The sequence below is a fragment of the Sphaeramia orbicularis genome, chromosome 15, assembly GCF_902148855.1.
Source record: "Sphaeramia orbicularis chromosome 15, fSphaOr1.1, whole genome shotgun sequence".
Lineage (NCBI taxonomy): Eukaryota > Metazoa > Chordata > Actinopteri > Kurtiformes > Apogonidae > Sphaeramia > Sphaeramia orbicularis.
The window spans coordinates 16,499,425-16,512,970 of NC_043971.1; the positions used below are offsets into that span (position 1 = coordinate 16,499,425).

At 39.1% G+C, this 13,546-nt stretch overlaps 1 protein-coding gene across 2 annotated transcripts in view; it reads right to left on the reverse strand.

Annotated features, from left to right (window-relative positions):
• Positions 1 to 3,264: 3,264 nt before the first annotated feature.
• bcl11aa (BCL11 transcription factor A a) overlaps positions 3,265 to 13,546 on the reverse strand; it is a 64,787-nt gene continuing 54,505 nt past the window's right edge. For both annotated transcript variants that reach the window (XM_030155981.1, XM_030155980.1), the window contains exon 3: positions 3,265 to 9,102. In XM_030155981.1, coding sequence (XP_030011841.1) covers positions 6,854 to 9,102 — 2,249 coding nt within the window. In that variant the 3' untranslated portion in view covers positions 3,265 to 6,853. The remainder of the gene's footprint in view (positions 9,103 to 13,546) is intronic.

A 13,546-nucleotide genomic window follows, 5' to 3' on the forward strand; every position in this document is an offset into this window, starting at 1 on the left:
TAACAAGCTGAAATGAAATGGGAGTAATGAGGCTATTTTTAAAATGTAAGCAGTAGAAAGTACAGATAATTGCGTGAAAATGTAAAGAGTAGAAGTAAAAAGTCAGCTGAAAATTTACTCCATTAAAGTACAGATAACCAAAATTTCTACTTCAGGTAATGAAGTATTTGTACTTAGTTACTTGACACCTCTGACCCTTATAAACAGCTTAGTAGGAATATTGTTTTCAGAATAAGCAAAAAAAAAAAAAAAAAAAAAATTGTGTATGTGAATGTCTGAAGAAACTGTCCTACACTGTAAAAAATCCAAATCTTACCAAGTGTATTTTTGGCATTTCTAGTCAAAATATCTCCTCACACTTAAAATAAGACAAAATCACCTAAAGAGTAACTTTTCAGTGAGATATAAGAACTTATTTGTAGACAACAGATCTTGAAAATCTTATTTCAAGACATTTTACCAAGATAATTTTCACTTGCTCCATTGGCAGATTTTTTTGCTTGATTCAAGCAAAAAAAAATAAAAATAAAAAAATCTGCCAATGGAAAGAGTGAAAATTTTTGTAACTTATCTGAAGCGGTTTATCATTTATTCTAATATTAAGCTCAGTATTTTGCATTCTTTAGATAAATTCTTTAAATACTTCTGATCCAACCACAAATAAATTCACTCTATTCAAATGGAGCGATTTATCTGGATAGTTTTGTTGTTTATTTTTTTAATTGGAACAATGACAAGTTAAAATAAAATAGGAGTAACGAGGCTATTTTTAAAATGTAAGCAGTAGATAATTGTGTGAAAATGTAAAGAGTAGAGGTAAAAGTAGAGGTAAAAAGTTAAGAAAATAATTACTCCAGTAAAGGTTAGATAACCAAAATTTGTACTTAAGTAAGGTAATTAAGTATTTGTACTCTATTATTTGACACCTCTGACCCTTATAAACAGCTTAATAGGAATTATGTTTCCAAAATAAGCAAAAAAAATGATTTTTTTGTGTATGTGAATGTATGAAGAAGAAACTGTCCTACACTGTAAAAAATCAAAATCTTACCAAGTGTATTTTTGGCATCTCTAGTCAAAATATCTCCTCACACTTAAAATAAGACATAATCACCCAAAGAGTAACTTTTCAGTGAGATATAAGAACTTATTTTTAGACAACAGATCTTGAAAATCTTATTTCAAGAAATTTTACCAAGATCATTTTCACTTGCTCCATTGGCAGATTTTTTTTTTTTTTTTGCTTAATTAATTAAGCAAAAAAAAATCTGCCAATGGAACAAGTGAAAATTTTTGTAACTTATCTGAAGCGGTTTATCATCATTTATTCTAATATTATGCTCAGTATTTTACATTCTTTAGATAAATTCTTTAGATACTTCTGATCCAACCACAAATAAATTCAAATGGAGCGATTTATCTGGATTTTTTTTTGAAAATTTGAACAATGACAAGTTAAAATAAAACAGGAGTAACGAGGCTATTTTTAAAATGTAAGCAGTAGAAAGTACAGATAATTGCGTGAAAATGTAAGGAGTAGAGGTAAAAAGTTAAGAAAATAATTACTCCAGTAAAGGTTAGATAACCAAAATTTGTACTTAAGTAAAGTAATGAAGTATTTGTACTCTATTATTTGACACCTCTGACCATAATAAACAGCTTAGTAGGAATTATGTTTCCAAAATAAGCAAAAAAATGAATTTTTTGTGTATGTGAATGTATGAAGAAGAAACTGTTCTACACTGGAAAACATCAAAAACTTACAGGAACAGGTACCGCCATCTTTCAGTGTCAGTTATCATGCTCCGGTTGACTTCTAAAATGGATTTTGATGGTTTTTCTCTTCAAAGTGAATACGCTGTGTCTAGTAAGAAGGTTTTTTTTTTTTTTTTATGTCACATATAGTTTATTGAATATATTGTAAATTTGCAGTTTGATTCTGGTCTTATATGTATATTTTATCTGGGATTTCTGCCCCAATTCCATAAAAAAAAAAAAGTGTCAGTTCACGAGTTTAGTTCCCAAAAATTAAAGTAAGTGATCATACATTGCAAAAATTAAAATCTTACCAAGTGTATTTTTCTAATTTCTAGTCAAAATATCTCATCACACTTAAAATAAAACATAATCACCTAAAGAGTAATTTTTCAGTGAGATTCAGTGAGTGAGTGTGATTTTCAGTCATTATTCAACACATTATTCAACACAAGATTCTTGATTTTGTGATTCTGTGATTCTTTTTCTTTCCTTTGCATGAAATGTCAATACTGTGTACAATATTTGGTGTTGTCATGACTGAATAAACTACTACTACTACTACTAGATATAAGAACTGATTTTTAGACAATATCTTATTTCAAGAAATCGTACCAAGATAATTTTCACTTGTTCCATTGGCAGATTTTTTTTTGCTTGAATTAAGATTTAGATCACAGGTGTCAAACATGCGGCTCGGGGGCCAAATCCGGCCCGCGGGATGGATTTGTGAAATGCAAAATTTACACTGAAGATATTAACAATTAATGGTGTCAAAATCATTTTAATTCAGGTTCCACATACAGATCATTTAGATTTCAAGTGGGTCAGACCAGTAAAATATTATCATTATAACCTATAAATAAAGACAACCTTTAAATTTTCCCTTTGTTTATTTGGTGTAAAAAAGTAAAATTACATGAAAATATTTACATTGCCAAATTATACTTTTACAAAAAATGTGAATAACCTGTACAAATATGAACAAACAGAAATGTCTTAAGAAAAGTAAATGCAATTTTACCAATATTCTGCCTGTTACTAAAGGTTTTGTGCGATTTTAATGCACATGTGTAAATATTGTTAAAATGGCACTTGTTTTTCTTAAGACAATTCCAGTTGTTGATGTTATTCAGATTCTTAAGAAAACTTTGTAGACTTTTAAACCTGATCATAATATAATTTTACTTTTTTCACTGTTATTTTACTGGTCCGGCCCACTGGAGATCAAATTGGGGTGAATGTGGCTCCTGAACTAAAATGAGTTCGACACCCCTGATTTAGATGTTTTCCAGTGCAGTATGTGTGTTGGTGCGGTTCCATGTGAAATATAATCACTTCAAAAACATCTATAAACACTATTTTCATTCGACACACGCAGAAAAAGTAAAGCTAGAAAGAGGCCATAATAATTAGAACAGTTGGAGGTAAAAGATAATACAGCGATTACGTTTCACAATCACACACACTCCAGATAAACTGACACACACAGTGGAGATAAGCGACAAATGCTGTTATACTTTCTTTTTTTTATTAATTGTTTTTCGATAAAGGGACAAAATGGGTGTGTGAACAGGATTATGCAGACATCTGCCAGAAAACACAGACAGTGGTTTTCCCAATACAACTGAACAGAGACCCCAAACAAGTACAACAAAAAATAAAGAGCTAGGTTTGTCCAATGACCATCGGCCACCCTTACAAAGAAAAAAATATATATTATAACAAAAAATAAAAAAATAAAATAAAAAGAAACCAAACATAAGGATCCATTCCATGTCTCTGTTTTGAACAGAGCATATAGGTAATAATAAATAGTAACTCCCATAGTAAAAGATAAAGTTCAAGTTCAAGTTACAACAAACAGCTCTCAGAACAGGAATAGAAAAGGCTGATAACAAAATATTCCGCATTGCCATTTACAAAAAAGTCTCAACTCAAGCAGGCTTCTCCACGTCCCCCGGGTCATTTTTAAATATGCTTTGCATATGAAAGTATACCCAATCTAAATATAAAGCACCATTTAGTATTTGGCAATGAAAAAAAAAACTGCAAAACATTTAATTTCTTTTTAAATGTATTTATTTTGACGCTTTTTTTTTTGTAATCCATGTACTGCATATGAAGTTTTTTTTTCTTTTTTTTTTTCCTCTCTTCTTGATGTTGGAATGTAGTCAGGTGGGAGGGGTGAGAGAGACAGAAGCACACAACAGAACAGGCCGACGTCAGCTTGCATTACTGCATACAAGAATGGCAGCAGGAGGGGGAAGGAGGTCCGAACCAAAAAACCAAAGAAGATATGTACAACCACCTCTGTGGACAGGAAACAGAGCGGCAGCCATCTGATGGCCCACGACGCCTCCCAATGCCACATACTTTAGCTGCTTTTTTATGGGGTTTTTCCTTTTATTTCTTTAAACATACAAATAATTCGCACTATATTATCCTGCCAAATTAAAAAAATATACCGTGGCAGCTTGGGATTTTTTTCCACTACCAAAAAAAGGTATGGTAAATACCTTTAGAGAGAACAAGCAACAGTTAAAAATACGAGCCTCAATATAAATACTATAGTGCCTACTCTAAGTGAACATTGAATTCAAATACAATTCTAGAAATACAGAAAAAGTAGACCATAAATGTGTTTAAGCATAGGAATCGACATGAGTGTGCATTTTCCTATATTTTAAGTTCTTTATTATATATTCATATATAATCTTAATCCTTTCCCCAATGCAAATTGTATTTCAACCTGAAGAGCTGTGAAGAGCCAAGGCAAAATAAAATACAAAAAACCATCACAGATTTTTTTTTTGTTTGTTTTTGTCTTCTTTTTTTTTTTTTAGTTTTTCGTCTTTTTTTTATCTTCTCATATATACTGTGATCGGAGTCTTGAACACCACCAAGACGCTGAGGAAAAGAGAAACGACAACGAAACTTAAATACAGTTTCCCCTAAAAGATAGTGAAGTGTTATTTGCAAAAAAAAAAAAAAAAAAAAAAAAGTTTATTTTCATATCTATAATTAAAGGAAGATTTATACAAAAACGGATTCTTGCAGTGTGAGCAACAAGATTTAGGTGTCTGTTGTCTAGCCAGCAAGGTCTGTAGATTATTCAGGTGTAGACGATGAAATACAGCTCCGTGTATCGGTTTTGTGGCAACGTGGGAGCGCTGACGTATTTCACATCAATCCTTTTCATTTACAGGCCTTGCAGATCGGGCAGATTTTGGGCCCAGGCTAAGCACTGGGGTTTCTAGGGGGAACAAATTGACAAATGGTCAAAGGTGAAACAGCAAGGGTACAGAGGTCAAGGGTCATGAAGCTGGAGCTGCTGGCAACAGATTATGTGTCTCATCTTTTACTGCTTCCAACAATGGGACCCTCGTGATCTGACAGCATTTCAACGGTTTCCACTTCAGCGTAAACTTGTAAACCGGGACGATTTAAACAGTGCACGTCATGTCCTATAAATGACAAGAAATTGAGCTTTTGGACTCAACCCAGGTACCAACATTGCAACAGTGTGTGACAATGCAAGAGAGATGCTGATATTTCCTCTCAGGCAGAGTGACAAGTGCTATACTACAAACAGCTTGGATAAAAACTCAAGGGGGGGAAAAAAGAAAAGTCTCAGTTTGGGTAAAAAAGCAACAGCAAATAAAAAATGTGCCCTGCATTAGCCTATGCATACTGATCAAAATTATCACATTTTCACTCTTTTCAAGAGTCTTGGAGTACAGATATATATTTTTTTGCAATTCTTTCATTTTTATGTAATTTATAATCACCCTGTTTTAATACTAGAAATGTACGTGAAAGAGATTGCCTCTGATCCCCATAATATGTACGTAGCTTCCAGTTCTGTGTAGCTTTCTGTCTGTCTAGCTTGTAGTTATTTCAATGCTCTCAACTAAAGTTAGCCTCACTTCGAGCTCATATATTACTTTATGCATTGTTCCACACACTGACATATCGAAGCAGCGTTGTAGGTTTGTGCTAACGCAGATACATGACACTTCTCAGCCATGCGCTGTATCCCTCAAGTTCAGGATTGTACATTACAGATTACCTTTATCTCAAAAGTACCTCCTTACCAGAAACAAAACTACAAATAATTCAGATATACACAATACTGCTTGTACCATGCTTGCCATGAAATCCACATATTAAAGATAGCCTATTGAACACATAATAGGTAGCTAAATGATGATTAACTATCTGATCTTTCATCATGAGTTGTCACAGTCTGAGTGTTCAGGTGCTTGATGCAAGGACCTTTCCTGGGTGGCTAAGACCTTCTAGCTTTATCTAGCGAGACCCCAAACATAAACCAGATAAGATTATGGCCAATGCAGTCTTGAGATATCAAAGGCACTCTTTCTTATTCTACCAAATGATAGTACAAATTTAATTCTTAGCACACCCTTGTCATTTTTGAAAGAATTTTGAAGGCTGACATTACTTTCAGTTTAAGCCAATGTACGATTTTGATTTTCTTTAACCCTGTGTGAATGTGGTATCTTTTAGAAAGATGAGGATAAGTGCATTTCCAGGGTTGTCAGAAGAGGGTCAAGTCAAAGACTGTTCATTTTCCATGTTACAACACAAAACTGTACATGATATGTGTTACAGAATGTATGCAGCATGGATGTACCTTTCTTGTCTTTTCTCTTTTTGAAGAATAAAAAGAAAAAACAGAACAAGAGAAAAACAGCAACACATTTACTCAACAACTAACCAACCAGGGACAGGTTCTTCTTTTTTTTGATTAGCAAAAACATACTATGCATGCTGACTAAGTCTTAAAAATGGAAAAGGAAAACTCAAAAAAGAAAAATAGTACACAACATGTAAATTATTGCACAAGAGAAAGGCTCGAAGTTTTGCGTCAATGCAAGAGTATTGCCCCGATACAGATCATGCATTCAATGGGTAATGGAAACGGGGTGTGCTGGTGCAGAGCACATGGTCTTGAGCTTCCACCAGGCTGGTGAAAGTGGAGTGTTGGGGTTGGGGCAAATCTACAAGGGGCCGGGAATAAACAGGGGACTAATGGCGGACATAGCTGCAGGGAAAGGTCTCATAGTTCGGCCTTCTACTCTGACTTTATTTCGGTACTCAAAGGACGGTCACTGTGCCATTTTTTCATGTGTTTCTCCAAGGTGCTGTAGACACTGAAGGGCATCTGACAAATTTCACACTTGTACACGTCTTTGCCCACCTGACCGTGGGTCTTCATGTGGCGAGTAAGTTTGGAGCTCTGGGCACAGGCATAATTGCACAGCTCACACTTGTACGGTCTCTCCCCTGTATGGCTGCGCCGGTGCACTGTCAGGTTACTGCAGTTCTTGAACACCTTGCCACAAAACTCACAAGTATCGCTCCTGCGGCCGTCCTTGGAGCTGGGCCGCCCAGGACCCCCAAGGTGTGGCGTGCTGCCCCCACTGCCTGTACCACTGCGACCTGACATCCCACCGTCCAATTCCCCCGGAGGGGTTGAGAAACGCAGACTGCCATTCTCCGAAGAGTGCTCGGATGAAGAGGCGAAGGGCGATTGTCTGGAATCCCCAAAGTTCAGAAAAGGGTCCTTGAGTTGTCGGGAGGCAGCGTAGCCAGCCAGCCACTGGGAGTAGACGTTCTCTGTGTTAGGGATTGTGGGAGTGGGGAGGTCAAACTCCTTTTCCATCTTGATGCGTTTAGAGAATGGGCTGAGTGGACTAGGGCTACCCAGCAGCAGTTTCTTAGAGAGGCCAACAGAGGCTGATTCATTGGGGGACGCACCGCGCCCATTGACTGTCGAGACAGAACCCTCTTCCCCACGCTCCGTTTCCAGTGCCGAGTCCCCATCACACATGTCACGATTATGGTGATGGTCTCGGTTGAGGTGGTGGTGCAGGTGGTTTTCCTGGGCCAGGGCGTTCCGTTTGTGTGCGTTCAGGGCTTCACTGAAGTGCTGCATGCTGGCAGCTAGACCCATCCCCTGCATCACCTCAGGCAGTGAGCGAGGAATGGACCCCTCGTCAGCCACGCCTCCCAGTCGGCTCCCGATCCCACCGTTGTTTTCATGCTGACGCGCTGCTTCGAGGTTCAAACCAAAATGATAGCTGTTGTTGTTTCTCCTGGCCGCCCTTTCTCCATTTTGCTGCTCCTCCTCCTCTTCTACCTCCTCCTCCTCTTCCTCCTCTTCTTCTTCCTCCTCCTCCTCTTCTTCTTCCTCCTCTTCCTCCTCCTCCTCTTCCCCGTTCTCACGCAGCATGCGGTCGTTCTCACTTTTCAGCTTGGCCACAACTGACTTTAGGGCATTGCTTGCGCTGCCCATGTGCTCGCTGGTTCCAGGTTCTGGAGACGAGGCTGTCGACAGGCCATCTTCTGACTTGCCTGTGTTGGGTGAGGAGGATTTGTGCATGTGTGTTTTCATGTGGCGTTTGAGTTTGCTAGCCTGGGTACAGGCGTGATCACACAGGTGACACTTGTACGGCTTCTCTCCTGTGTGGCTGCGCCTGTGAACTATGAGATTACTCTGAAACTTGAAGGCTTTGCCACAAAACTCACAACATTTTGATTTCAGGGGGGTAGTGGAGGAGGGTGGTGCCCCTCCTGAAGGGAGAGGGGTGGTAGGGGTGGTCTGAGAGCCCACAGGTGACTGCATGGAACCCGGAAGAGGGGGTGGGGTGGCAAGATATGGAGGTTTGCTTGCCCCTGCTCCTCCTGTTCCTCCATTTCCTCCTCCTGTCTGGAATGGCTGGAGCAAGCGCTGCATGGGGCTGGGCCTGCTGGGGGATAGTGGGGGAGAGGACCCTGAGGTGTTGCCCGCCAGCTCCCTTAGCCGTCGTGAGAAGTCCATAGTTGGAGGGGGGTCCAGGGGCAGAGGAGGATTGAGGCGCAGCACCCTGTCAAAGGCACTCGGGTGGTGGGCTGCCAGCGCCAGTTCCTCTGGGCTCAGGTGGTGAGGGTCCAGGTGGTTCCTCGGTGGGGGGCTGAAAAGGGGCGGCGTGGGTGGGAAACGCTGATGATGGCCTCCACCAACAGCGCCACTGGCACCGACTCCACCCCCTGCTCCGACGCTGTCCCTTCCACCTGAGCCCGAGCCGGGAATGCGGAGAAGGTTGAAGGGGCTTGCATCTGGAGGCAGATGGAGGCCGTGAAGGGGAGGCTGAGAGGGGCAGTCTGCACCTCCGCCCAGGGACGAGGGCCCTCCCATGCGTGGGGTGAGAGGGCTGCCGTGTTCACTTTCCAGGTAGATTCGGAAGCCGTGGGTGTTCTGGGCATGTTGTAGCAGGAACCAGGCACTGCCATACGACTGCTTACATGTTGTGCAGGTATAGGTGGTGGGCTCCTCTTTACCTGGAGAGACACAAGAAAGAAGAATCAGGTTAGTATCTATTAAAACACAGGTTCATACATGTTCCTTTTCAATTTTATAGTAATGTATAGAGACGCATGAGAACTGAGCTACATTTTCTCATCATTTCTCCCATAAAAATACTTTCCCTGACACTTTAACCTAAATATCACATGATCAGAGGTTTTGGAGTCTGGTATTGTGGTCCTCCATTAGCAGCGCTATGTGAAGAATAAAAACCATGAAGGAGCCTTTTCAAATAGCTGACCCAATGTTTTATTTGAACCTTGGGCCTAACTGTTACAGCTTTAAAGAGTGGTCGGCACATGGTGTTGAGGGCTTTGCAAATACAACAGTAGCTCTTATTGAGGTCATGCCCCACATGAGTAGCATGTGAGAAGTTGTGTGTGTATGTGTGTGTATACATTTGTTCTTTCCCCAGACTGCTCTGGGACATAATTTCTCCCCTTAGACTGACTATGAGTCCACCATTGTCAGCAGGAGAACAAAGAAGCAGCGCTATCCCGATGGACTACCACTTCCCACTGATCTACCAAAACAGAGGCTCGCTGATAAACACACACACACACACGTAGTAAAGAGGGAAGAATCCTTTAAAACCTTTAAATTACTCCTTCCTCATGATCTGATCAACAGAAATGACTTTTAAGAGATAGAAATAAACCTGATTTGAGAAGATACAGACTGTAAAGAAGTGGATTTATCTCAGATTGCAGTCAGATATTTACACATGGCAACATTTCTTGAAGTAAGCGAGAATATCTAGGCTTTAGAGAAACTGTGAAATCTCTTGAAATAAGCACTGTAGTAAGCCAAATAAACTCAAAAAGCATGTGAATTTTGTCCATGTGTGTTAGCGCCGACACATCTCCAGTGTTTGTTATAATTCTCGAAACATGTTCTCGACTAAAAAACAGTCTGAAAAACAATGTGGCTTCAAACTGTCTCTGGCAGTAATTTAGAATCATATGCACATGAAACTTAGCAACATCATTCTAGTAAATCCACGCTCAAAACAAGACCTTACAGGCATGTATGAGACTGCAAATCTTGGTTTTGATGAATAATTTTTGCAGTATATTATAACAAACCACCATTAAATGCCGTGTCAGGAATAATGAATAGTTACATATCGTGTCTTTACAGATTTATTGTAGTGTTCCATTCTTTAGATTACCGGATATTTCCCATTACTAATCATGAAAACGCCGTGTGCACTGTATTCTAGATTAATATCTTTTTTTTTTTTTTATGAACTATTCACAGATTCGGCCGTCACCACACAGACAATTGCACATACACAGACAAACCATTCATACAGACAGAACTGAACACCGCAGCTGCCTGGGGAAAGTAAAACAGTAGGAACGTAAAAACATTTAGGCTCCGACTGGAGTGAGAAAATAACCACCACAGCCTGGCTCAAGGCTTCTACCCCGAGTGAAGGAGGCAGAGTTACTCCGAGACAGTGATGAGAGAAACATTTAAAGCAATAACTGCCTTTGAATGGCCTCAGCGATGACGACCCATGGCGGGACCCACAATGCATGTATAATCTCATTAGGCGACTGAACGGACAGCCATCAGCTCGTTTACAAGATTAGATGACAAACGAACCCCTGTCGCTGCTGTTCAGAGCCTTCCACTATTAAGCACAGTGCATTATGGGTACATGACAGAGTGGACAAGCTGAGACGCATATACTGTACACAAAAAAAAAAAAAAAAAATCTAAATATTCTGGTTCATAGAAAGACTTATCTGCCTGAATAAAATATTTCTTACATAAAATTACTGAAAGTTTCACTAAAATGACTAACCATTCACATCCTGATTAAATCTGTTACATCCGGGAGAAAAAAAATAAACACATTTTATGCATGGTTTGAAATGCAATTATAATAACAACCACAATAATTATCAACAACATCTCAGAAAAAAATGTCAATAGTTGGAAAACATAAAAAACTGACACATCCTGTAATATTACTGCAAAAGCTGAATAAATGAACAGGTGTCATTCCAGGGGTTGTAATTTTAATGGCAATTATCTCAGATGACTTTTTTTTGGGGCGGGGGGGGGGGTAAAAAGCCATTTTGCTGTAAGCTGTTGAGGACAATAAATTACAAAACATTAATATGTAAACAGGTAAGGTGGGCAGTAAAAATATAGCTCTAATTGGGACATATTACCTGCTAATTACTGGTAGAATGAAAATGACAAATTAGCAGTGATACTAAAAGGATGTCACGGTTTACATGGAAGCTTTTATACATCGACAAACTGCAATTTACCTCCAATAGCCAGAAAGAGAGAGTCAAAGGGGTGCAATAGGAATATTTTTTTGCTTTCTAGATGAGAAGAGTATAATTTTTCTGCACACAGTAGGAGTTACTTAAACATACATTAATATACTTCCTATGGTCAAAGAATATCACATCCTAAACCAGATATATAGACAGTTTTCTAATTAGTTTTTGTATTTTTTAACTGACTGGTGTCTCTTTCTCCTTCCCCCCTTTTATTTTCTGTTACTGTGTCTGTACAACACACACTTATCCCACATGACCAGTGGTTTGTGAAGGCTGCTAAATTATGGATCATTAAAATCGGCACAAATTACCACTAATTGTGGCCACCTGCATAGGATATAACCTGTGAATGTAATTTGCATTATCAGGAGCATAGAGGATTTATTTATTTATTCATCATTTTCCCCCAGTTGATGCACTCTAATCCTGGACACCAGCAGTATTGACAATAGCCCTGCACTTGTTCCACTTTGGTCTGAATTTTCCTCTCAGTGCATGAATTATTTCATGCAGTAATGCAGTTTGAAGATTGTTTTACCCAAAACCAATATCCACATTCAAAGGAAACAAGCTGAGCAATCTTTGCAGTGTTGGATGGAAGTATAAACTGCAGCATATATTAAAAAAAAAAAAAAAAGAAAAAGACATTCTTGTTTGTACAGTTTCAGATTCGCAAGGAAAAAGATCATTTTTGTCTTGCATTAACTACTGCTTTATATTGCGATCTATTCCGAGGCAAAGTCCAGCTCTGCAAATGGAGGCATCCCCCTCTAGACCCAAAATGACACTTCTGTGGTTTAGTCTCTAAATGCATAATTGTGCTAATGCCTCCCATCGAATCCAAGAGAATGTTTAAAGATTTAAAAATAAACTATAAATATATTAAAAATGCATTAAAACAATGAATTGAAAGTACAAGAGAAGGCTGAGGATTCCTGTGCACTACTGTAGATGACTCTATGGTGCTTTATTGTGAAAAAATACCCTCAGTTAATCAAATTCAGCTTGGGAATTGGTGATGTGGTAACAGCAAGAGTGGAATTGGTGTTTTCAGACAAATATGTGGGCATCACATTGTGCAAAACAAATGCAAGGCACAGTTCTGTAACTCTTAAGCTAATACGTTCCTTTTTGACTCGAAGCTCAGACTTGTCTGCACACTGATTGAAACTGTAAGGTTAATGGATTTTAGAGTAGGCGACCGCTCCACTCTGTCTCTCTGTAATATACTCCCATCAGCCACTTCATTAGGCAAACTCTCCACCACTCTGAGGTAGAAAAATGAAGTAGGAAAGCAGAATGGAGAAAGAGAGATGATGACAGATAGAGTCAGGAGAAGTAATCCCTCTAGTTTAAGTTTAGACAGAGGTGACAGATACCTTGTACAACTTCCCTGAATGCACCAGATAAGTGTGGAGGGATGGAGGGAGCAGAAAGAAGAGCTGAAAATGGGGGTAAATAATAGCATCCGGTTGTTAATGTGGGGTAAATGTCAAAGCCATACAGCCACTAGTGAGAACACACACATGCACTGTTTCAGAAGTGTCCTAACACTCAATACTAGCCATGGTACAGTGACAAGCACAGGCATTAAGCCCTATTAAGCCAAGGGCATTGCCTGGACACTTATGTGGTGCTAGATGGGAGAGGGAGGCAGTAAGGCAGTTCAGCTCATGTTTCACAACTCCTTTGTAAGAGTTAGAGCGAGAGAGGGAGGATGAGTGTGCAGTAACGTCCCCTGGCTCTGTCGGCCCTCTCTCAAAAGTGTCTGATCCAATGGCCGTCCGAGGAGCTGAAATAATGCCAGCGCTGTCTGCAAAGTCCATGTGACATTGCTAATGTGTTAGAGATTCCACATGGACACACATGAGATGAAGGATTCAGATCCAGGATTCAGATTTTCTATAAAATCATCATATGTTTGTAGTGATGCTGTCCTGTGAGAACTACTTCTCTCTAAAAAGTCAACTTTTCATGGGGCTTTTTTTTTTTTTTTTTTTTTTTTAATTTTCCAGGGAATTTAAGAGCGTTTTTTTTCTCTCTCATGACAAAGGAGAATTGGGAATTAAACCAGTACAAAAACTGTCATCATCCAGCCTATCACAAACATTAA